Here is a 24,734-nt window from a genome sequence, read left to right as displayed (position 1 = left end):
ACAATCAAAATGTGTGCATAGATTGCAATTCTATTATGCTTTACCATTTATGCAACTAAGATTTTCCATCTTGGTGCAATTACGCAGCTAGTGAGTAAAACCGAGGTGCCTCAATTGCTGATTAAAATAAACAAAGAAAAGCATCCTATCTCGCACTTGAAAAGAATGCAAATTAACGGCCAAAGTTAACCTGCTTACTATTTGAAAGGCCACCATATACGGTTCTTGGAAAGAGGCTTATTGGTGAATCGTGCCTTTTTCCAATTAATCCTTGCTTATTGGCCACTTGTTCGGCAGTGCAGTGGGTGGACAGATGGTTGGATGATATCTCCAATACTGGTTGAACATGCCAGCTACTTTGATCCGGTGTTTTCCAAGATTCTTCTAGCGGTGCATTTCTGACAGTTGTGTTTATTCCTTCTGCAACAAAAGCAGCGAGATTTGCAGGCTCAAAACTCCACCAACGGAGCTCGACATTGCTTCGGTCAATGGCTTCCTTTAACAGAAGTAAGTTGGAGCAAAACCCTGTAGACTTTCCAGTATTTTATGGTTCTTTACAGGCTTTTGATACCTTGCATGATTGTATACAGTTCAGCTTAGAATGAGAGATGTTTATCTCTACCACCCGAAACTTGATGGTCTCTGCATAGGTATAAGCATGGAAGCAGTATATCTTTCAACTTAGGTGTCACGCTTCACTCATAGTTCATCAAGAGGTTCATCCTTACCACTCGGAACGAGACCTACCACATGGTCTCTGCATAAGTATAAGAATGGAAGCAATATACCTTTCAACTTAAGTGTCACGCTTCACTTATGGTTCATCAAGAGGTTCATCCTTACAACCCGGAACAAGGCCCGAAGCGCCCCTTCATTCGCCACAGTCTTTAGGGGATTGAGCTGCATTAGTGTTACTGATGGCAATGGTATACCATTCAACTTAGCTGTCACACTCTGCTCATGAATTCTTATAATCCAGTTCTGGTGAGCAAGAGTTTCATCTAGTGCAATTGATGCTAATTGATAACACATTTGCCTCCATATTTTATGACTGTTCCAGACATGAGATTATTTGGCAGCTCTTTATATTAAATCTGTCCTTGTGGTAGAATTTAGCTTCAATCAGAAGGACCCAGTTGTTGGAATGATCATGATTCGTTTTCCAAGATTGTTGTGCAAGAAATGAACAACTCAGTTTCTCCATTGACACGAAACCCTGTTCCCCTTCCCCTATATACATTTGTATTAGGAGTCGAGGACTTTCTAATCAGCAAAGTGACTCACCCAACTATATTTAACTTCGCAAATGAAAGATCTGACCATCTTCTTTATTGCCATAACACAAGATTGAGCCAGTATGAAACTAGTCATCCAATATACTGGAATGGCCAATTGAACTGGTCTGACTAAGATTAGTCTCTGTGCTTGTCAAAGGAGATTGCCTGACCAGTTAGACGATTGACTGTGCCAAGTAGATCGACAAACTGCCCTTTATGAAGGTTACCCACCAATATCCGAAGGTCCAAGCATTTTTATGGAGATGCCATTGGTGCTAATCTCTTTTTTGATCCAGATTATTGATATCTGAATCTCTGTAATTAAGAGGATGTAAGCTGATTCTCAATTGGAATCTCGTCATAGCTTCTACGAAATGTTACGCAATTTTCCTGCTGTTATGAACAAAAAACAGGTAATTCTCATCTGAGAAAAGACTGATATATTGGTCTCATGTTTGACAGGCTGAGATCTGCTACACTAACTGCAGTTGTGAGCCACATTGTTCCAATCACAGCTTGTTACTTGTTCACATTTTCAAAAGTTTCAATGTACATGTCCAAACTTTTGAAAACCTTGGTAGCAAGTATTGGCAGATGACAGGTAAATACTTGAACCCCTGCTGATCAATTGTGCAGCAAACAGAGTCTGTGTGAGTTGTTTTTTGCTCTTTAAATTGGGCCAGAAAATGAAAAAAAAAAATCACAAATATAATATATGTTAAACATAATACTTTTTTATAGTTAAACGAAATAATACATCAAAGAGCTTCTTAAGTTACAAATTTTAAACAAGTTAACATCCGTTTGAAGGAAGTTCAAACAAATTTAAAAAATAAATATTGAATATGTATAGATGAAGTTACTGGTGTGCTATGTGTACCAAGTATGGTCAGGCCAGGCCATGTCAACCGACCCGCAATCACTTGATTCTAATACTAAAACTGTATTCTTTCACAAAAAGAAAAAGAAAAAAATCATTCTTTAAACTGACTTTATTTTTTACTGCTATTTTAGAATTGGCAAAAACCGAGGCAAAATCTGTTACCGTCAAAATAAGGATGGTTTATAATTGGAAGCAACTGTGAAATCTCTTTTTCTTTTCAAGATATTTCCCACATTAATGCATGTTGGCCAGCTAAATTTAGCTGAAAAAAATTGTATTTGTTTATGGAAGGATAGAAACTGTTTAAGTGCATAGGATGTGTAATGACCAAAATATTTATGATAATATAAAAATCTTAAATGTACGTATCTTTATAGAAAAAATTTAAAATACCCCAACCTTGTTTCTTTTGAGTGTATATTTGTTGTATGCAGCCAATTAAATTTGGTTTCTGCATGAGGGTTGTTTATGCAATAGATATGCATATGAAGAAAAAAAGAGGAGTTTTGAGGTATTTTGAGGATTTAAAAAAAAAAATTTTGGACTTTTTAATTTGTTTTACTGTTTTTTGTCCTTATAAGAAGGTTCCCCTTTTCACTGGTTAGGGTTATTATAGTCCTTTTCGTTTCATGCACACATAAAACAACCTTGGGCGCTGCGCCCATTTAAATGGGAAATCCCTGCATATTATTAATTTGTTGCCATATACATATCCACGGAAACATGATACACGTTGTATGGAGCACCTGAAGCACACTATAAGAAGCCATTCCAAGGGAGGTATTTTACCGTCTCTTCTCCTGAGCGCATCTACCAGCAGCAGAAGGTTGCCATGAAGAAGTTCTTGGGAGTCCTGTGCTTGCTTCTTGTCCTGGCAATGGCTGTGCCTTCGTCGGCAACGGCGAGCACCCGACTTCCTGCAGCCTCCTCTCCCAACCATGTGATCGAGAAGCAAGGCGACGCCGGTGAGTACCTAACTTTAATATTCTGTCTGCTTCTTCATTTCTGCATATTTTGGAGATTGGAGTCCTTAACTGCACCTCATATTTCAAAGGGAGTTTGCTGATGCTTGGACCTGCTTTTTTTCTCTGCGGCTCTATAATTCTTCTGATTCTTTATCCGTCCGTGGCTTCTTGCAGTGAACAATGCACCGTGCGGCCATTACGACGTGTGCGGGGGAGGGCCGTGCTGTGCCTGTGGACGGTTCAGAGGTGGACCAACCTGCGTCGTGTGCTGCAGCGAGCTCCATCGCCACTGAATTGTCCTTCCTGTTAAAGAAAATATGCCATGATCATGCTTTTGAAAAGGAATAAAATTGCAGCGGTTCAGGTTGCAAAGTGACCTCATGCCTCTCTGCCACTTTTAGGAGTTTCAGATCAGCGAGTCTTGATTGGGGTGGAGGTTTCTGTTTTGCCGGACTGCATGTGGTTGCCTCTTCATCGAAGCTAGATCTCTGTGCTTCTGTTCTTTTGTGTTTTTAGTCACTATGTTCAACAAATTATAGTTGCAGTTTTTTCTAGGTGTATGGTGTCGGGGTTCTCTCGCTGGTTTGAGTCGTGTCTCCTAAGAGTTTTGTGGGCTGCATGTTTTCACTTCTTTGTCTAGTGTTCCATGCGTCGCCTGATTTTCCAATCGGATCGTGGTTTCCCTCCAATTTAATGAAAGTTGTGCAACGTTGATATATTGAGTTTCTGCTTTTTCTCGATTGATAGCGTGATCACATGAGTTGGGTGGTATGTTATATAAAGGGTGTTATCCTGATGAAGGAATGAGCTTAATCAAATGCTCGTAATCACATTCTTGTACATAAGAGTGTCATTATATAGAGTGTCATTATAAATGAGCTTAAACTTTTAAGAGGCACTAATATGTGAAAGAGAAAAATTATCCAACAATAACATTACAAAAGTAAGCATTTTTTTTTTTGTCTTTACGGGCAATTACCCACACGAATCCTTATATGTGCATGTGTGCTAGGCTCCCTAGCTCACTGTGAATGTTCGAATCCACCACCGACATCCGTAAAAAACTTGTACCAATTTTACCAACGTTTTTCAACCGTCGCTGAATCTGGACTCTCGGAAGCACCCACTTGAAGAACAAAGAAGGGAAGAAAGAAGGCGTTTTTAAAGCTCACAAAACAATCAATAGTATTGAATTTATAAATGTATTTCAACTGTTGAATTTATATCTTACAATGAATTATGATTATATCGAATGCTTATCTTGGATAAACAACTGAATGAATTAAATTAATAAAAAAAGAAAAAATAATAATTAGTGAATGTGAAATGTGCGGTCAGTTTCAAGTTGATGACGGTAACCTGTTGTTGAATGTGAAGGCGTGCCGAAGCGTACCCCTCAGGCACTGGCAGGCAAGTGCCAAAATCCCGCCAAAAACTGGTGGGGGTTCGCCGTCGCATTCGCCCGCTAACTCTTCCTTCACTCGCGCCGCAGCGACACCGCGGCACAGCGATTACGCAGGTTTGTACTCTTTCGCCCTCCTCTCTCTCTCTCTGCCGTCGCTTGCATCTCTTCTTCCCAGCGGCAGCAAGCATTGCTGGTCTATCTCTCGCGATTTCTGTCGGTTTACGAAATTGATTGCAGAAAGGTAACATTCTACAGAGATTGGTAGTCGCAGCACGGGCTTATCGTCTGTTTCGCCCGTTTGCCGCAAATTGATTTTTATTTCTTCTTTCTTTTTTTCGTTTTTTTTTTTTTTGATATGCTCGCCATCTCCTTCCCCCCGGCGCAGTCTACCCTCAGCACAGGCGCATTCTCCCCTGATTTCAGCCATCGCTTCAGGGTTCTCCCAAACCCTCTTTCTCACGTGCGCACACGCGCACGCTTGTGCAGACAGTAGGTTCTCACCCTGTCTTCTCTCTCTCTCTCTTTTACAATTTTGTCCTGTTCACAATGATGGGCTGCGTTCTGGGATTCAGCAAATGGCTTCTCTTTCCGATGACTTTCATTGACGGTGAGAAAGACCGTGAAAACGTTGAGTGAACGAATTTGAGATGACTCATCCTGTCTTCTCCCTTTTCTTCACAGACGGTGAAAACGTTGAGTGAACGAATTTGACAACCCCATTCGTTTCTTGACTGAACGAATTTGAATAAGCCTCAAATTTGCTTCCACCGTTCAGTTATGGTAAAGAAAACATTCGAGGCTGAAAGAGCAAGCCAATTTAGCTCATCTCTCCTTTGAAAAAGCTTTCCCAGACCGAGACCGATCTGTTGCTCAGATTGTATGTATTGTACTAAATTTGTTAGTAATTATGTGTTATGTTATATGATTTGAGTAAAACAAGTTGTTGAAATATTTATTTTTCATATTAAGTTTAATATGACCTCAGTAGGCTTAGGCTTTACATTTTACTATGTTTAGCTTTAAAACAACGTGGTTCATGTAACGGCAAGCTAATTCAAGATCAGCGTCTAGTTCAATTTTCTTTATGATTTTGATCTTGGGCAAACTTGCTGTGAGTGGTAAAGATGAGTCAAGTTTAAGTACATTAAGCTCTCGGTTAGTTGGTTTATTTTACCAGCCACATCAAGTTCAGATATAGCTTGGTGCGATCACTCAAACTCGAGTATGAACAATTGTCAGGCAAGCTCACGAGCCCAATGATCCTTTGAACGAGGACTTTGCTATTTGTTTTATCAGATGGATGCAGTTTGAGGTCGAGCAGAATCAAGATCTCTCTTTTAACCATATGTATGTTCTTTGTTCCCAATTATATACATCTATTGCTACAAGCTGCTCAGTGATGAGTATGGGAGATATTGTCAATCGCTAACCATAGTTGTTGGTATAAAATAGTATTTTTCTTAGCAAGTCCGGTTGATTTGGCCTGTGTTAGGCTTTACTTGTCAATTTCTCAGTTTACACCAACTCTCTAGTGGAAGCACAACCTGGGTTCCCAATCTCTTGTGGACGTAGGAACAGTCCCTATCATGAAGGTGCAAATGCTGCTGTAGGAATTTGCCCATGTAGCACCATTTCAATGCCTGTTTTGGAAAGCATTTCGAAAGATGAGTGCATTTCAATGCATACAACTGTTTCATCAAGCGTGTGTGTGTGTGTGTGTATACATATATGCTCCAATATTTTGTACATAAAATCCAGCTTTGGATTTCACAAGCCAAGTTGCTTCAACTGGACCTAGTTGTCTAGATATATTTACATGGAAGAAACCTATATAAAAAAGTCCTACGTTGATATGAAATCTGCTATTTTTCAGTGGTTTTGTCATCAACCTTGGTTCTGCCGGAGATGATGTGTTATTTTGCTCTCCTATAATTGCTTTGCTTTCAGTAACTGGCGTCCTTTTTTTCACTGATTGAAGTTCACATTGAATGTTTTTCTCTGATAATTCATTTCATCCTGGCCTTTTTTCTTTGTCAATATAAATAAACAAATTTGTTGGTTGTTCTGTAGGATGTCACAATTTTATTGTGAGAATTCAGAAATCAATATCTCTTCTGAGGTAAATTTTACTGCCTTCAATCAAGTTAGTATTGGGCAGTGTCATGAAACTAAGCATTTGCAACAACTAGAGTGTAAATGAATGTGTTGTGTGTGCAGGAGAAAGACAAGCTTGTCTCAGAAGTAATCCGTTATATACTTTTCAAGAATCAGCAGAACTTTGGTGCTCCCATTAAGAGGGAAGAGCTTACATGCTTGGTAACAAAAAACTATCATCAGCGTTCCCTCCCATCGTTTGTTATCAATGCGGCTCGGGAGAAACTTTCTTATATTTTTGGGTATGAACTGAGAGAGATACAGCGTGTTCGCCCTTCCTCTAACAGCAATAAACATTCTTCTCAACCAAGTGAGTTCTAACTGTTTAATATTGGTGTGGTTGTGGGTGCAGACTCAAGTGCCATCTTTAAAAACGTTGGTGTGTGTGGACAGAATCCCTACTAACTATAGGGATTCTGTCAACTAATAGCTGCCAATGACATCCATTGGGCAGATGCCTCTCATGCGTGTGCCCTGATGCATTCATCAGGCACATGCATGCGCATGTGTGAGAGGCTGGACTCCTCCAGCTGGCCAAAGTTATTTGAGACTAGAAGTGGACAAAAAATTATCTCTGATATCCACACCCCTGTGCTAAAGTTTCTCCCTTTTAGGTCCATATTGGAGCCTAATTGCAAAGTCAATAATCTACTTTGTTGACTGAGGCACTGAGCTATATGACCGTAGCTTTTAACAGTTCATCTATTACTTGTGCAGACACAGCAGAGGGGAAAACTTATGTCATTTGCAGTAAGTTGCCGTCAGATGTCTACAGCAAATATGTTGAGAACAAGGAAACTTCCCATGTAACTGGCTTTCTTTTTGCTGTCATCAGCATTGTCCATCTCGCTGGAGGTAAAATCTCAGAAGGTGAGTTTTTTTCTTTTCCTCTATTCTTTTCTTTGGTTTGCTTTCTTCTCTTGGAGAAAAAATTTAGTTTCTAACTTAATAACTAACATGTTGTGGAAAGCATTGCAGACAACCTGTGGCATCACTTGAGGAGGTTGGGCCTCAGTGAAAATGCTCAAAACATTCTGCCCTTTGGAAATGTTAAAGAAACCTTGGAAATGCTTTTACAGCAAAGGTCAAAGTGGATTGTTTTCATTTGAATTTTCTTCCAAGGTATCCAGTGAAGTTCTTTCTCATTATCCATGCTTTTTGGTGCCGAACAGATATTTGCAGAAAACAAAGAGCAGTGGTCCAGAAGGTCATATCCTCATGTATGAACTTGCAGAAAGAGCCTTGGATGAATCCATCATGCAAGGGGTTAAAGACTGCATTTCACAGGTCCTTCATTTTTCAACATGAAAGTTGTACTTTTATTAATAGTCATACATTACACAATGAAGTTTTGCTTGAATAGAGTTTTTTCATGACTGTATATGTGATTTAGCTCATTTTTAATCCTTGTACTGCAGATATTAGCTATTATAAATCTTGTGCTACTCTTATTTAGATGGATTCTATTGTTATGTAAATGATGCATATGAGAAGCATGCTTTAGAAATCAGCCAGAATTAGTTCTAGGAACAATTTGGCCTTTGTGTGACTAGGAAAGGAAAGGGAAGAAAAATAATGAAATCATTGGCATGATAAATTGGCATATAATATCTCCACACTATTTGGCACTTTTTTTTATCTTTGTTCTTATTTGACTGTACTCCCCAATTTCAATGTTTTTTAGTATATCGATTCAGGTATTATCCTTTTCCAGAGCTTCATACACCTGTGATGCATTGCACATCCTAACTAAACATTTCCACAAGTTTCCCTCTTTTCTTGCTGTTTTTCCCCCTTAGTCTGAGTCTGCACCATGTAAGAGTACCAAACTTGCAGAAAAGTTATTTTGATTGTAATGGAACTTGATGGTCTGTTTCCATTTTATTCAGATTGGACAAAGCTTGCAAGCCAATCCACCTTTTTTATGATTTTATCAAAACTTTTGATGCTATCTTAGATGGGTGTGTGTATGGATGTGGACACAGTGCAGTACCAAACTTGCAGAAATATTCTTTAAATTGTAATGGAACTTAATAGCCTTGTCCACTTTATTCAGACTGGACAAATCTAGACATCTTCAATACTAAATGATTCGTCAGATTTAAGAATCTGACTCCTGGTATTTTCAAAGTCATCATTCAGTCCGGATAAGAAAAGGAATACCCTGTTCTCCCATTTATCAGTCATATACTGCATCTGGTCGTGAGGACACCTCCATGTAATATCAGAATGATAGTCAAGGTCCTCCCACTTAGATTTTAATGCTGCATAAAAGTCTGCAACCGAGAGAGCACCTTGGCGCAGGGAATACACATCCTTCAGAAGTTGATACACGCGAACTTTCCTTTTCTTCTGACCATACATCTGCTCCAAAATAACCCACATATCCCTTGCAGTCTTCTTACGAAGAATGAGGGGTTGGATATCTGGGGACGCCGAATTAACAATCCAGGTTTTTACCTGGTTGTCTTCAAGAAACCATGTATCCCAAGCCAGACTATCTGCAGCAGGTTCAACCTTTCTCCCATTCACATAGGTAATGCGTCCTCGCCCAGCAATCCCCATAGTAATCGCAGCAGACCATCGTGAATAGTTCTCCTTGGTAAGTTGAATGGTGGTACCGCGCAGACACAACATCAGGTAGATTAGTATTGACGGAAGAAAAAGACGAGTCAGCCATGATCACCAGTTAGAAGTGGCTGCCAAAGAACACACACAACAACAGTAACCTAGAGAAGAGGAAGCAGTGCTCGGCGGAAGCAGAGGGCGGCGCTTGGCCGCGCACGCCGAGAACAGACGACGGTGTCGGTGTAGGCGTCGGCGACAGAGTCGGCGTCGGCAGAGGCGTCGGCGACAGACGTCGGCATTGGACGTCGGCAGTCACGACACCAGCGCCGCAGCAGCGGCGGTCACGGCCACGGTGGGGCAACGACGGAGACAATGTCACGGCGCGGCGACAGCGGCGGCGCAGCAACGACAGCGGCGGCGGTGGGGGTAGCGACGGCGACGGTGGTAGCGGCGGCAGTCAGGGTTGGAACTTCACAACCCTAGAAAAACAGATTTCGTTTTCTCCAAGTCCGACGGCTCTGATACCATGTAGAAACAAAATATGCACGAGAGTAGAAGAAAGCACACAGATGTAAAGTGGAAAACTCTCAACACGAGGGAAGAAAAACCACGGGTGAGGAGGTCTGGTGCCCACTAGCCTCCAGACACTCTCTCTCTTCAAAACTTCATTAACTCTAAGATTAGGGTTTACAGAGATATAAGTAGTCCTAATTAGGACAAACCGGATCGGGTAAGGATCCGGACCCGGACAACAAAACCCGTCAACACTTTCCAAAAATCCACCCTTTTTTTACTTTTGACAATGGATCGATCACATGGGTATGGGTGTGGGTGTGGGTGCAAGTGTGAACATGGTATATATATATATATATATATATAAGATTAAAGAAAATGACTCCTCATATTCATTGTTTATATTCATAGAATATCGATTACTATATAAAAAAGATACCATATCAAAAAAACAAAAAATGAGTGAGCCATGTCCAAGCCATGTTATGTACCTCCACCCATGTTCAGCCATGTTGACATGGGTATGGTGCCCTTTGTGGAGTGTCGATGTGACAGTTTTCATATTGTTGGATATGTGGTTTGAACTCCTGCCTTGTTAAGGCATGATACCCACTAGCTGGGCCACTAAATTGCACATGCACATTTTACTTTTGTTTCATGAACTGTTTCAATCATTTTTTTCTATTATATAGCTCCAAAGTTCTAGCTTCCTCTTGTAGGTTTTTGTATTGCGTCAGAACTTCCAGTTTCATCCCATGTTTACATAAAAAGCATACACCAATATACCTTTTTCTCTTGTACTTAAGATCATGCTTGTCTGTAAAGAATTCAAATGGTTATGCACTTGAAGGAATGTTTCGTGTAACTTACTCGTAATAGCTAAGCTTTTGAAGGTAATTCTTTGTGTACCATAACTTCATTTGGAAGCCTATGTAACATGGGCACCTTAATTTTGGTGGAGTACCTGTACCAGTCGGGTGTGACATGGGTATGGGTACGGGTACGGTGTCGGGTGCGGCTTAGGTACGAGTCAACAGGTATCGGGTACGGTCAACGTACCCAGGTCCATGTCTGTCCAAAAAGAGACTCGGTCAATGTTGACTGAGTTCATTTTCGTCCAAAAGTTAGGGTTTTTTTTTGTTTTCTTATTTCCTTTCAAAAGCACAGAGCCTGGACAGAATTGGCTCTGTTTTGCTCTTCTCCACTGCTGTTTGTTGAGGAAGAATGACCTCCAGCAACCTCCGGTGACGTCCAACGACTTCCGGCAACCTCCAGCGACCTTCCTGCATCAACTATTTTATTTTTATTGTTGTTCTTAGTAGTATTTTTGTTTTTCTTCTTTTATTGGTTTGTCATTTTTAATCTTTTTCTTCTTTGAAAATCATATTGTCTTCCCTTTTTCTTTTACATTTATATGCAACTATGCTCCACAATACTGAGCCGTTCAATATTTCTATATTTGGTGCCTAAATCCTGCATTTTTTGTAACTGAGCCATTCCAGTTCAGCATTTAGCGCTTAGATTCTAGTTCCATAATGTTGAACCGTGTTTTGGATGTGAAAATTGGATTGATGTTCACATTTGACTGTCTAGGGGGTCGCTCAATTGTCCATATGTTCACAGTTTTTCATAGGTTTCTTAAACACACTGCTGCAAGAGCCATTGATATATATTTTCTATGTTGTTTATTTGTTTATGTTGATGTATATTTTTTATTTTGATACATATTTTATAAGTATTTCTTCTTGTTTATATATATATATATATATATATATATATATATATATATACACGGCCATACCCCCGCACCCAATATTTTTGAAAATGGTCAGTACCCGCACCGGCACCCATACACTCAATATTTTTGAAAATGGTCAGTACCCGCACCGGCACCCATACCCCGTACCTATGTGACATAGCTGGAAACATAATCATTTCATTGTTACATAATCCTTGTAAGCACACAACTTCCTCATACACATATTGACTGATTTCAATATATTGATGTAGCAATACTCTTGCTTCTGTAGTAATTCAGCATTTGATACATACCTACAGAATGCATGGTTTTATCTTTCATAAAGTGATATTTCCATTCTTCAAATGATTGAGCAAATTTTGATCATTTATTACCAAGTCTATGATTTGAAGCATAAGCTATATCGACATCATTATGAAAAATACAGCTCTAATGCTACTTAGAGTTCATATAACACTGCATTAAGGAAGATGTGAATCCCTTAGTGTAGTGCTTTCAGCATCTGCCAAAAAATTTGGTTTTGATGGAACCCTTATTGGTTGGCCTCATGGATGTTCATGGTATGCGTGCCACACTGTCCTAGTGCAAAGTTCCCAAAGATAGCTCAACTGCTAATGTTCTTCTAACTTTGGTGTAAGCTGTGATGTTTCTTTCCTAACGGAGAAGTGGAAAGGTTCAACCTAGACTTTGTGTGATCCAACCCGAAAACTAACCACAGTGCTTCGATCGCTGGATCCCCCTCTATCCAGTGGGCAGCATCTTTTAGCTCCTCGGAAGGACTACAAACCCGGGATGCTAGTAAAATAAGACTAAGGCATAAATGGTCATCAAAATATTTTAGACTCTTAGGCATGGGCCTATCTCCAAGTTTTCTCCACATTTAAGGAACGTGGTACATTCTAGCCTCTTTAAGGAACATGTCATTGAGGGCCCGTTTGATGCGCATGAAGAATTTAACGTGGTAAATTTACCATGGTAAATTTTTCTGGAAAAATTTACGGGATGAAATTTCTCCCTCTTTCAATCTGAGGCCATGTTTGATGCACAAGAAGAATTTGACGTGGTAAATTTAATACTGTTTGCACATGAAGAATTTAACGTGGTAAATTTAACCCTGTTTGATGCACAGAAAGAAATTTACGTGCTTCCTGTGCATGAAAATGTCTTGTAGTCGCCAGAAATTTACGTGCTTCCTGTGCATGAGAATGTCTTGTAGTCGCCAGAAATTTACATGCTTCCTGTGCATGCTGAAACTGACCCTTTGGTACCCTTGTCTACAGCATCTGTGGAAACATAAACCAACTTTAATTTGCAGTTGATTCTGCTATATCATGAAATTATGCTACTGACAGCGATGATAAAGCATCAAAAACAAATCCATAATATCCATCCTTGTACAACCTCTTCTATTACTGCTACTGCTACTATTGTACTATCTTGGTTACAACTTGCAAACTCATAATAACACTGAAAACATTGCACAAGTGAAAAAAACAAGAAGCTACAGAAAAGAATAATTCAACAGTCGCATACATCATCCATAAAAATACTCACTGTTTTATTATTGGCTTTAGAAAAGGAAAAACCTTTTCAATCCCCTCGATGTTGGCAAGTGATTGCACAAAAGCAATTGGGATCATAAAAAAAAATGTAAGAAAGAAGACTGCAACAGAGATGATTAACCGGCGAACTGCTAGTTCAACAAATGGTATTGCAAGATTATTCCAGTAAACATCACGGGGCTCTGGAGCCCACTCCGTTAGCCAAATAGTTGGATTGCTTGATTGCTGAGTTTGTGCACAAACTGCTGCGCCCCATCGAGACGTAAATGAAACAAATGCAGCAGTAATTGTAAATTGTAAATTGATTCGGCTTAAGTCCAAGCAAAAGTGTCCTTTTCAGGCATTTCGTCAAACAAGTGTTCTGCACTTCGGACTTCGTCACAAGTGGCATAAAACCTGACCAACTTCATCCTCAAACGCGAGTTTTCGCTTCAGAGCTCCCACCCGCCATTGAGGCCACCGTTCAGCAAATTCCCGCTCCCTCCTGATCATGTTTTCTCTCCACAACTTCCCCAACCAACTGCTCCCCACATCCCGTCCTCTGCCTCACCTGCTCCGAATCCGGGTGCCAGGCTTATGGTGCTCCTGAGCACCCAAACATCTGGAGGCAATCCTCTCGCTAGTGCCCCTAGGAATATTGAACTGCCTCATCCCCCAATCTCATCAAAAGCTTGTTCTCAGAGTGTGCTGGTTCTACCGATGATGTCGACTGTGGGGAGGGAGGAGGAAGAGACAAGAGGGAAGGTGAAATTATCAGGAGGGCGACCGCTTTTGGGCATCGTGCATAGAGATTCAAAGTCTCCCCATAGAACCCATTTTGATGTATCTTTGAGCATCCTGCAGTAGAGATTATGTTCGAGCTCTAACTTTTCTTTGCAATTTGAGCTCGAATCTCTCCGCGCGTCCTTCGCTTTGCTATAGGCCATCTCGTCAGTGTCAATGGGAAGAATCGGGTGCCACGGAGAAGAGTAAAGCCCCAATTTCTGAGATGGATATGAAATCGGCATCGCGAATGCGCTCATTCACCTCCCCCAGGAGGGAATCGAAGTTCGACCACACTACCTGCTTCACCCTCCATTCCTTCGTGCTCCTGCTGTAAAACCCCTCTACAGTCTCGGCCACATGCTCGGGGCGAAACCCCTCCGCGGTCTCGGCCACATGCTCGTGGCGTGAGAGCGAAAAATTGAAAGCGGTCGATCAGGTGAAATTTCACGCGATCAAAAGTCTGAGCTGCGAGCTCGGACTTTTGAGCGGGTGAAATTTCACCCGCTCACTTTATCGAAAACGGGGTGAAATTTCACCATGTTTGATGGTTTTTGTGTCGGGCGGGTGAAATTTCACCCGCCCATACGTATTTCAACCGCTCCACCAATTTTTTCTGGGCAATCAAACGGGCCCTGAGTATTGGACATGATTTGGGCATTAACTGTAATGGCCTCTCACCTAAAACTAACGTAAGTGCTAGGTTCTGCAAATCTTGTCCATCCTGTAGTCAGCTGTGTTTCACACTTGAAAAGGACTCCAAGCCAGAAGCCAGAACATTAGATAGTATGAGAGCAAGACATATGATCATCCTAATTTTTCGAACTCAAATGTATCATTGTTCCCAGGCCACTTGTCTAGTTAATTCTGACACTTTTTAAGTTGAAGCTGTTAAAATATAAATCCTTCACCAGCACGTTGAAGAGGAGTCTCTTAGGATTTCACCTCCTTGTAGAATGTGTTAAGATATTTAATGTCCTTGTAACATGTGAAGAGTCACCTAGGATTCTATGTTGAAGTTAATATCCTTGTAATATGTGAAGTCTCCTAGGATTCTATGTTGTAGTTAATATCTTTGTAATATGTGAAGTCTCTTAGGTTTCTATGATGTAATTAATGTCTTTGGAGCTTGTGAAATCTCCTAGGGTTCTAAGATTGGGGACTCTTAGAATTCTGGAAATGGGATTATAAATAGAGGCCGTGCAAACCATTTTGGCTACGGCTTCTTCTCCTCAGCTTCTTCTTGTTTTCTTTCTCTCTCTCTTTCTCTCTCTCTCTCTCTATCTATCTTCCTGCGTGAGTACTGTTTTCTAGTTACAGATATTGGTGTTGGTGCTAGTTGTGGGCTTCCACTCACAAATTGGTTCACCATCTCGACATGGCTTATTCACTTGGGGAAGGTTACACGATTATCAATAATCAATATATTATATACCCATTATTCCATTGCAATCTCTCATGTTGAAAGTGAAAATAGGAATCCAAAACCCTCACAGCAAAGAAAAATGTGTCTCATTCTTTGGAGATGAGATTTGAAAATATCCATTAAGTCCTTTTTTTGGTGTGCTTAAATAAGAAAGATGATGCAAGAAAAAACAAAAAAAAAAAATCTGTTTGCACTTTGTAATATCTACTTGAGCTTTGCCATTTAAAGCTTTACTGCTTACTTTTTTATCACTACACCGTTGTCTTCCTTGCATCATTTACTAATAATAAAGTGGTGTTTCCAAGTATAATTATACGGAGGTGCTGCATTCTTGCTGTTTAGTGATATTATTTATCTTATGAACTTTACATATTTGAAGTTCTGGTGAGAGCATAGGTTTGTGAATTCATCTAAGCTGGATAATTCATGAATTTATGGAAAATAAAAGGTGGTGGATGAACTTGATCTGCTAGACCCTTTTTTCAGAATGTAAATATGGTCGATTTTGTCTGTTTAAATTGTGGATAATTTTCTGACTAATAACGTTAACGCAGTATCTGAGCTACATTTATTTCAGTCGGATGACCCGGGATATTTGTTTTCTTATACTGACAGCCTTCTGATGTTTTTTTCTTGTCATCAGATTGTGAAGAAGGATTCAAATGCAACCTAATGCATCTCATGTTTGTTTAAAGGTCTTGGGGGCAGTAAAATGATTGACAACTCTTATGATTAGCATGCGCGCTAAATGCTTCTTTGAAGAAACAAAAAAAGAAAAGAAGACAGAATTTTCTGATTAGAGGTGATGGAACAAGGGCTATAAGGTCTTTCCGTGAAAGGTGTTATTTACACGAGACTAATCGACCGATTCTTTTATCAGCTGCCCTGATGCTTAGCCTTTTTTCCTTGGTTTGTTCACCTTCTGATCTCATCTTTTGGGACCGTTGGCAGTCAGCATTGGGAAAAGCTGGAGATTCATGTTGCTGAAGCAGTCTCCTACATTAGCATAAAAATATCAATGTTTCAGGTCCATAGTATATGGTTGTACTTTTAAATATTTCTAGGGTTGCCTTTACTCAGCCCATGTTCCCCTTAGATCAACTACCCTGGTAAAAGTAACTTGGGAAGCAAAGAAACGAACAAATGATGTTTACTTGCAGAAAACCCTATTAGAAAAAAAAAGGCTCCCCCATTGTATATTTATATGACTTCACCTACTACAACAAGAAGACACTTACCTGTGACCAATGCTGAATATGAACAGGCTTGTTATTTGTAGCAAAATGTTTTCCATGCATCATTGGCGTGCTCAGTATTCACATGTTTTATCAATTTGTGATGCTCATGGAAAAATGCAAGGTCACATCACTATTTTAGGTTAAATATTGTTAACAAATTTTAGTATCATCTTTTGGCAATTACCCATCTTTTGGAAAATAAATGTTTTTAAAATCTGTGGAAAAACTCTGGAGATAGGGCCCCCTGCCAACACAGCGATGCATTTATTAGGAGTAACCGAACCAAATATTGATTTTTTGCTTCTATATTTTAATTTGCAAATGTTCTGAAATCTGAACGTCATAGTGGAATGGCATAGAATGGTTATTTGAAAGATTTAGACTTTTTGAAAATAATGCAAGCGAATGAAAGATAAGAAAATCTTGATTTTGATTTGAAATAATAAGAAGAAAGATCCTTTGACATGGTGAATTTGCAAACAATTTTGGTTTGAATGAATGGGCGCAAATTTCAGAAAATCAAAGAATACTTGACGAATTTAAATTAAGAAAGATGCCTTTGGAAATTTATCTTGAAGTTAGAAGAGACTCTAATAGCATGTTTACAAATTAATTCCTAACTAAATTGAGAGAGAAATTCGAACAAAGAGGCTCTTCTGAAGAAATGGATGGGTCATGACTTCGGAGAATATTTAAAAGAGGACTAATTCGAATTGGCGCGTCGTTTAGCATTTAATTTGAAAATAAAGTCACGAAAGATATAGATGGAGAGATTATTTACAAAAAAAAAGGTTAATTTAAATAGATAATAATTGATTTAAAAATTGTTATTTGAAGGTAACCTGAAATGGATCAATTAGTTGAGAAGAAAAAAGAAGATCCAACTGATGCTTGAATGTGAGCAAAGGCCCGACTAATTTGGTGAAGAATTTTGAATGGCGACTTGAGAGTTGAGAATTTGAAGGAAGGTGTAGCCCTTCAGTTCTGGATCCTGAAATAAGATCCTCATCATCATTCTTGAAAGCAAATAACTTGAAGAGATTTGAAAAAATGAGGATGAGGATTGGTTGAGGCCTTCAAGTTTGGGCCTTCATCATTAGTCGTAAAAATAAAGTATTTTGAAGTAAATGCTTGAAAATATCATTTTGAAGTAGCTTTTGTTTTGACATTGCTTTTTAGTATTGTGCAAGAAATTTATTTTGAAATTTATTTTAAATCTGAAATGAATTGTTTGGAAGGCTATAGTCGAAACTGAATTTTTTCCAGCAAAGATTAAGAAAAAAATCTCATTCACATATTAGCCATGGTCAACACCGCAAATCGGATCCAATTATCCTAAATTCATTGAGATAGGTGCTCAGTACCAGTTGTATTATCCATTTCTTTAGATTTTTAGAAAATATGTTTAATGACATGCAATTTAATGCGAAGGGACTCATATATCTATATGTATCTAAACCAAGACAATACAAAGACAACATTTTTGGGCACATCTTAGCTAGACCCACAAGATTTGGATCCACATCTGCCCAAATAGCAGGGCCGCATTTAGATCCAGAACCCACAATACCCTAGAACCCGCCCTTCCCATCAAACTGGGTTTAGATCTCGGGTCTCTGGGGGAACTGCAGCTAGAGGAAGTCCGAAACCCCCGAATCCATAGAGCTTAAAGACTACACTTATTTTACTTTACTTGCGCAGGATCTACAGATAAAGCAGAAGTACTACAAGGCCGATAAAGATGCTTGTGTGAAGAACTGCATGACTTGGTATCTGTTTTAATAGACTTGATGGTATTTGTTTTTGTTTTGTTTCTGATGCTAACACAACTTTGACAAGTTTAATTTTTTTTTGCTCAGTATTATAAATATAAAATGAAGTGGCATATACTTTCTGCTGCGGTATGCTCCAACGCTGTTTAATTCATGGGTGAAACCATCTTCGTTTGTCATTAAATGGAAGATATCTATAACAGCGAAACTAATCACCGCTATAGGCAACCAATAAGCCACTCCACTGGTAAATTCTCCTTGAAGCCCATTGACGTTAAGAACTTTGCCAGAGATCAAAGTTCGCCCCTATAGGTCATTGACTGTCCAATTCTTTTGCCGACCGCTCAAAAGCCGGTGACAAATGAATTGCCAACAGCTCTTTGCAGTCTTTGCCCACGGTTAAGCCGTCGGCAATACTCAAAACTCTTGCACTGTCATACCACACCTTTGCAAGGGCTACCATCCTTAATTGCATGACAGTTATGGGTAGGATAGGAGACCAATAAATGAGTGTGCCTGTAGACACTTGATCCACCCATAACTTCATCAATGAAGTAGTTGCACACTCCGTTAATGGAGTACCCTAACAGATACCCTTTGAAGGAACTTCATACCTTCTAGATGAACATCCTACCTTCTAGGTTATCATCCTTCCAGTTAGGAACATAAAATATCATCTGACAGAAGAACAGGATGAGTTTGAGATTTTAAGTAGGCTCGAATCTTGGTACTTTAGTTTCATTGCCAACCATGGTAGCATCATTTCCATTTACTGTTTTATTTTCATCAATTTAGCTTTTCCCTTGTCATGTAAGCTCAATTTAGCTTTTCCCTTGTCATGTAAGCAGTGGCTCTAACATCCGAAAACCATTCCCCATCTTGAGTGTTCGCAGACTGTTGCCAAGGCCGGTGGTGTGTTCAGGACCTCAGATTGATAGGAGTGATTAACCTCATGCAACAGTCAAAGGCAGAGTGCATTTCTTTCCACAAATTTGACAAATGAGCCCCTCATCTTTTTCTTTTTGTTTATAAATTCACTCCTCCTGCAATTTCATAAAATTTTATGATGACCGGATAGCCTTGATTTGAACTTTCCGTTCTTTGTTACACTATATAGCATCTAAGATTGACTGGATTCAAGAAGTTGAGACCTGATTCCCATGCTTTTGAAGAGAAGAATAACATCTCTGGATGTAGGAAATGGAGGCTTAATCATATTGGTCACAAAGGATTCGTGTGTCCTGGTCCAAGCCCGTAGCCTCTTTATGCGACTTTCGAACCTTGTCATGAATCAACATGACACCTGACTTCTAGGTTGCTAGTGTAAATGTTGCAAATAAGTTGGATTTTAGCAATCATATCTGTTTCAGACAAGATGGTATTGTTACCATCAACAGAATGCAACAACGCTCTGGACCCAAGTAAATAAAATCTTTATTGTGAACAGATTGGCATCAATAGACTGGCATGTCCAACCATCCTAGCCTGAGTTGGTGAAGATATGAAAAAACATAGGGAATTCAATTTTGTAATCAAGAACAGAGATGCAGATAACTAAGAAAATGCTGCTGTATTGAATAATCCAGCCTACTAAGGACAGTTTTGGCATGTCCACCCATCCTATGACTGAAGCTACTACAGCAAAGCCCGCCATTGATGATGCATAGAGAGAACTTAAAACCACATGTATTTCAGATGCAAAACCGGTCTAATTTCCAAAGGATAATATTTTTATCGCTGTTTGTTCAGTTAAATAAACAGAAACTGCACACTCGTAGAAAATTTTAAACAAATGAACCTGGTAAGCGAACTATATAAATTCGTTTAACCGTATGGATGACTTCCAGAATAGAAAGCACATGGGACATTTACATCTTCCTACCAAAAGCAAGAGATTTCTATCTTCACAAAAATTCTCATCAGCAGATTTAACATGAGAGACCAAATCTTTTTCTTTTTCATTTTTCTTCCTTCCCCAAAAGAAGGTACAATTAAGTTTAAAAGCGTTGAACAGGCAGACAGGCTCCCTTCTTCAAAATGGGGGTCCTTCCCCGAGATGGATCTATCAGTAAGAATCACCACTATAAAGAGAAGCTTCCATATATCGGAGCACAAATGGTAATACCTACGAATGAAGGATTTAGTGTTGGTGCAAAAGATCCAGAGGCTATGGAACAGAATGAATTTATACTACTGTCCATTCTTTACTAAAAAGCTTCTAATTCATACCAAAACGGGTGACAGCTCAAGAGAAACTGGGCAGTGGTCACTCCCACAAAATCCTTCCAGCTCAATTCCTTGGCCATGAATTTTGCAGGAGATTATTCTGTCCTTAAGCACCTCCGACACTATGAAGTAATCTATCCTCATTCGCTTGCCTCTGTACTTCCCAACTGGATTTCCAGACCATGTGAATCCACAATTAACGTCCTGCTCTTTGTGGAGGAATCTGTAGGCATCCAAGAGCCTCCCCTCCCTTAGTATCTTTGAGAATCTCTGTCTTTCAGCTATTGTGAACCCAGGCTGCCCACAATCCTCCTTATTTGGAGGTATATAGCCGTTAAGCCTAGCATTGCTGAAAAACTCTTTGTGGCTCACGTCAATGTCTTCATGACTCACATTCAGGTCACCACACCAAACCAAAGGTTTACCCAATCGAATCACAAACTCCAGCATCCGCTTATCCCATTTCCGTCTCCGCTGGAAAGAGTTCTCTTCATCCTTCCAACCATTGTTAGGAACATATGTATTTAGTATGTAAAATGACTCAAATTCAGCCAAAATGACTCGCCCATCAGGTTCATGCCTTGAAGATGATTTATCAAGAGAGAAAGAGACTTTTTGTGGCTGAAACCGCCTTTTTATAAATAAAGCAGTTCCTCCATACTTTGAATCTGCAAGGGACCACCAAACACGATAATTCCCCATCGGAGGGCTTGACAAAGCTCGCAGTAATATCCGTTTTTCCTCCCGTGCTGAATTTGTGTCATCCTTTAACTCCCCAGGATTTTTGGGAGCTCCTTTAGACCCTGCTGCAGGCATCCTCACTTCCTGGATTGCAATAACATCTGGGTCAACACGTTGGACTAAGCTGGTGAATTCAGCCCAATTGTTCTTAACCCTAAGAAGCAGGCTGTTGGAGTTCCATGTCATAAACTTGCAAGGTTCCAGCTTTGCTGGCTCCTTTTCATTGTCATTATTTGCTTCTCCAGATTGGTTCAACTTCTTCTTCAAAGGCCCATCACAGTTTACATCTCCATCCACTCCATTTCCATCTTTATCTTCACCTTTTACTATTGGCTTGAAGAAGCGCTTCATTCTGTTGTTTTAGTGTGAGAAGCTATTGACCCTGCGCCGTGTTCGAATTTGTGATCACACCAAAATGCTATGAACTAACAAAGAAGTTTATAGTCCAATTGTTTGCTAAGATTGACAACAAAATTACATGGTCTAATTGTTTCAAAGGTATGCAATTGGAACTTGGAAGTACTTAAAATCGATATAAATTTAAGAATTGCAGTTTGCACAACATAAGTTACAGTTGCAAATATAACGCAGGCTAAAACCAACAAACTTCAGTTAGCAAATACTTGAAGGAAACAGAAGGAAATAAATAATAGGACATGGTTTTCAGCTAAAAAGTACCAGAGAACAAGAATAGCAGTTGAGAGCTCAGAATATTAAAAAGTAAAGGAATGAACTGGCAGACGATGTCTACAAAATCCCAACTGCACTTTGTTTCTGCCCACATATTCAATATATCAATCAAAATGTGTTTATTGAGGAATGTGCAAATTCTATCAATCAGATGTACAGGAAAAATGACAAAACCCTGAAGCCAAACGACAAATCAGGCTCAAGGGAAAAGAAAACTAAAGAACAGGAAGTCCACATCAGCCTCAACAGTAATCCAAAAGGTCATCCCTGAAGAACAAACCTATAGATAACTAAACCTTAGGAAACCTGCAGACTCAGCGAGGCATCATTCCAAGACTATGCTGTCAGTCTTCCAAAAGATAGATAAGCAGAGGGCATGTATATTGGTCTGTTGGGTTTTAGTACCTGCAAAAGCAGAGAGAAGACTCGAACCTCCCTTGTTCATCCTGGTCTCTAATTTCATAGGATATAGTGCCTCTTATAATATTGTTCAGCCATGATTTCCTCTTTGTAAACAAGGAAAACTATAGATTCAGAAATGCCAGAATGATTTGAACTGACAGGTTTTCGGTTTTCAGGGAAAAGCCAAACCTCCATATATTAATGCACCCCGTCCTCAAGAATCTTCCAATTCCCTGACTTATTAAAAAGGCTAATCACACCTCCATTGCAAGTTGGCCGTGAATCACTTGACACTGGATGTGAGAGTTGGCAAAATTAGGCCAAGGACCAGCACGAATCCTTATGACGCACCAAACACGAATATCATCCCATTCGCTCCCACACGTGCAATACAATGAACAATGCTCCCCTTTATATCACCTTTTGGCGTGATGTGAGATCAAATATGCACCAAGTAGAAACGTGCTTATTTGCATGTCAGAAGATTGATTTTACTGAAGTACATTTTCAGTTTCATCTTTAGTAAAGATTCTTTACGCAATACAAATTTGTTTTGCTATCCTGATTCATAGCGTACAGAACTTTTAGTAATGGTTACAGCGCTGGTCCCATTTAAGTGCAAATAACCACCACAAGTAGCTCTCACTACACAGCTAAACTAGAGCCTACCATTAAAAAGGGCTGCCGCTCAAAGGGCATATGCATTCCAAAAAGAAGGCCAGCACGAACAAGAGTTACCATTACTTGTAAGGAAAAGCAGGAAAGGAAAAACATATAAAGCGTCACCGAGCTGCATATCATTGATGACCTTGGCATTGTTCTTAGTCTGTTCTACAACTATGGGAATGCGGAACCTCAAGATGTTTAGTACGTAAAAAGAAGAAAGCTTGCCTGGTTGCTACATGTACCAACTTGAGCAAGTGAACGGTAAAACCTTCCCTCTCTGTTTTTTGGGGAAACACCAGATGACCAAGTGCATCTTGGCAACATAACAAAACCGTAATAACTTAATTATTAAGAAAAAATTACTCGTAAAAAAAAAAAAAAGGGTCCAGAACAAGCTACGACGATTTCGGACAATGAAACCGCGCTACCCACATAAGTGTCCAACATAAAGAACAAGCAAAAGGAAGAGGAGAAAAGAACAACCATTTTGATCGCTCATTATAGATAAAGGTAAATAAGAATGAAAAAGAAAAAATAGGAACATCCGGATGAGTCACGACAGCTGGATGGATTATCCCATTTTCTGCCTTCTTCTACCACTTAATCAGTCCTTAAAACAACCAACAAAAGGGAAGGGAACGAACGAACTTTTGCTGTCAAAGGCTAAAGGGGGGAAAGTGGAGAAAGAGAGAGGGAGACGGAGAGGGAGAGAGAGATGTGTTCACTTACATTTTCACAGTATTGGATGAGAGGTTAGGAACATTGACGTTGTACTTTACTTCCCGTGAGCAACGAAATCCTTCACGTCCACCACCAAGATCAGGGGAAAGAGGGAGGGAGAGAGGAGGGTTTTCAGTATATGACTGATTGTATAAAATAAAACATGACAGGACTCTGTATTGAAGCCGATGCCCACTCGCCTCGGTAGTGTACTAATTGGACAACACTGGCCATCAAAGGGTCCATGAGAGACAAACCCCATCACATCCAATCGGGATTTAATGGAAATATTTTTCAAGTCTGCATTAGAAATCAAGGAAAAAACAATAAGTTGGAAGAGAGAAAAGATGTTTAGAAAATCAATCATAAAGCAAAATAAACAAATAAGCATGTAAGAAAATTCGGTTCAAGTATTTAAATATTTTGTTTAACCGTGTAGCTTTTAAACAAGTCTTTACAACGCTAGCATAGTTAGTCGCGTAGGTCGGTTAAAATATGGTCATCAGTTTTTATTTCTCCAAATACAACTCATCTAACTATAAACAATGACACAAGGTACAATAAGTTGAGGAAGTAATTATAAAAGCATTTAGGTTCTAAAGCAACACTAAATCCCAAAATAAAAAAAAAAATTAATCATATGTTTCCCTGCCTTCAAGGTACAGTCCTGCTTCTAGACTTAAAAATCTTATGATTCTCATGTCAAATAGTTTCTGCCATTATGGTTCAGAAGTATAATGTCCATAAAAATCGAGTTCTTACCGACCCGCTAGCCCAATCAATTATGTTAGGAATTGAATTAGCAAACAGGCTTTTACCCACCTGATAGGCCAACCAACTACATTAAGCCCTTTGGAGCATGTAATTTGTCATTTAAAAGTTATATGTTAAACATGACATTTAAATACTTGGACTGTGTTTCTTGCATGCTTACTTGTTCATTAACTTTACAAAATCTTTTCTCTCTCCCAACTCATTGTTTTTCCCTTGATTTCTTAGAACCGA

At 39.5% G+C, this 24,734-nt stretch overlaps 2 protein-coding genes across 8 annotated transcripts; one reads left to right on the top strand and one right to left on the bottom strand.

The window, feature by feature from the left end:
- Nucleotides 1-4,491: 4,491 nt before the first annotated feature.
- LOC116249883 (uncharacterized) lies at nt 4,492-16,565 on the top strand. 7 transcript variants are annotated; one of them, XM_050076552.1, is made up of 9 exons: nt 4,648-4,771; nt 4,916-5,019; nt 5,770-5,877; nt 6,601-6,649; nt 6,748-6,994; nt 7,402-7,554; nt 7,663-7,768; nt 7,857-7,971; nt 15,918-16,565. In XM_050076552.1, exons 3-9 carry the CDS (start codon nt 5,831-5,833, stop codon nt 15,945-15,947), a joined length of 747 nt encoding a protein of 248 aa, XP_049932509.1. In that variant the 5' UTR covers nt 4,648-4,771; nt 4,916-5,019; nt 5,770-5,830; the 3' UTR covers nt 15,948-16,565. The 7 variants fall into 7 exon arrangements, with proteins under 7 accessions (XP_031479049.1, XP_031479050.1, XP_031479053.1 ...); XM_031623189.2 differs by lacking the exons at nt 4,648-4,771; nt 4,916-5,019 and adding an exon at nt 4,492-4,644; XM_050076553.1 differs by lacking the exon at nt 4,916-5,019 and having other exon boundaries at nt 4,651-4,771.
- Nucleotides 16,566-20,211: 3,646 nt separating this feature from the next.
- LOC116251557 (DNA-(apurinic or apyrimidinic site) endonuclease) lies at nt 20,212-23,943 on the bottom strand. The gene is made up of 2 exons (XM_031625898.2): nt 23,739-23,943; nt 20,212-21,633 (listed from the first exon to the last, which is right to left on the bottom strand). Exon 2 carries the CDS (start codon nt 21,600-21,602, stop codon nt 20,508-20,510), a length of 1,095 nt encoding a protein of 364 aa, XP_031481758.1. The 5' UTR covers nt 21,603-21,633; nt 23,739-23,943; the 3' UTR covers nt 20,212-20,507.
- Nucleotides 23,944-24,734: the final 791 nt, after the last annotated feature.

The sequence above is a fragment of the Nymphaea colorata genome, chromosome 3 (assembly GCF_008831285.2).
Source record: "Nymphaea colorata isolate Beijing-Zhang1983 chromosome 3, ASM883128v2, whole genome shotgun sequence".
In the NCBI taxonomy this organism is placed as follows: domain Eukaryota; kingdom Viridiplantae; phylum Streptophyta; class Magnoliopsida; order Nymphaeales; family Nymphaeaceae; genus Nymphaea; species Nymphaea colorata.
The sequence above is the reverse complement of the archived record's forward strand: the minus strand, read 5'-3'. Positions and strand labels throughout refer to the sequence as shown.

What these genes read in the sequence shown, in the direction of transcription:
- LOC116249883 (XM_031623187.2), top strand. Translation starts at nt 4,886, where the DNA reads ATGCTCGCCATCTCCTTCCCCCCGGCGCAGTCTACCCTCAGCACAGGC. An exon ending in AAATCAATATCTCTTCTGAG is followed by an intron (nt 6,650 to 6,747) that starts GTAAATTTTACT and finishes TTGTGTGTGCAG; the next exon opens with GAGAAAGACAAGCTTGTCTC. An exon ending in TTAAAGACTGCATTTCACAG is followed by an intron (nt 7,972 to 15,917) that starts GTCCTTCATTTT and finishes TCTTGTCATCAG; the next exon opens with ATTGTGAAGAAGGATTCAAA.
- LOC116251557 (XM_031625898.2), bottom strand. Translation starts at nt 21,602, where the DNA reads ATGAAGCGCTTCTTCAAGCCAATAGTAAAAGGTGAAGATAAAGATGGA.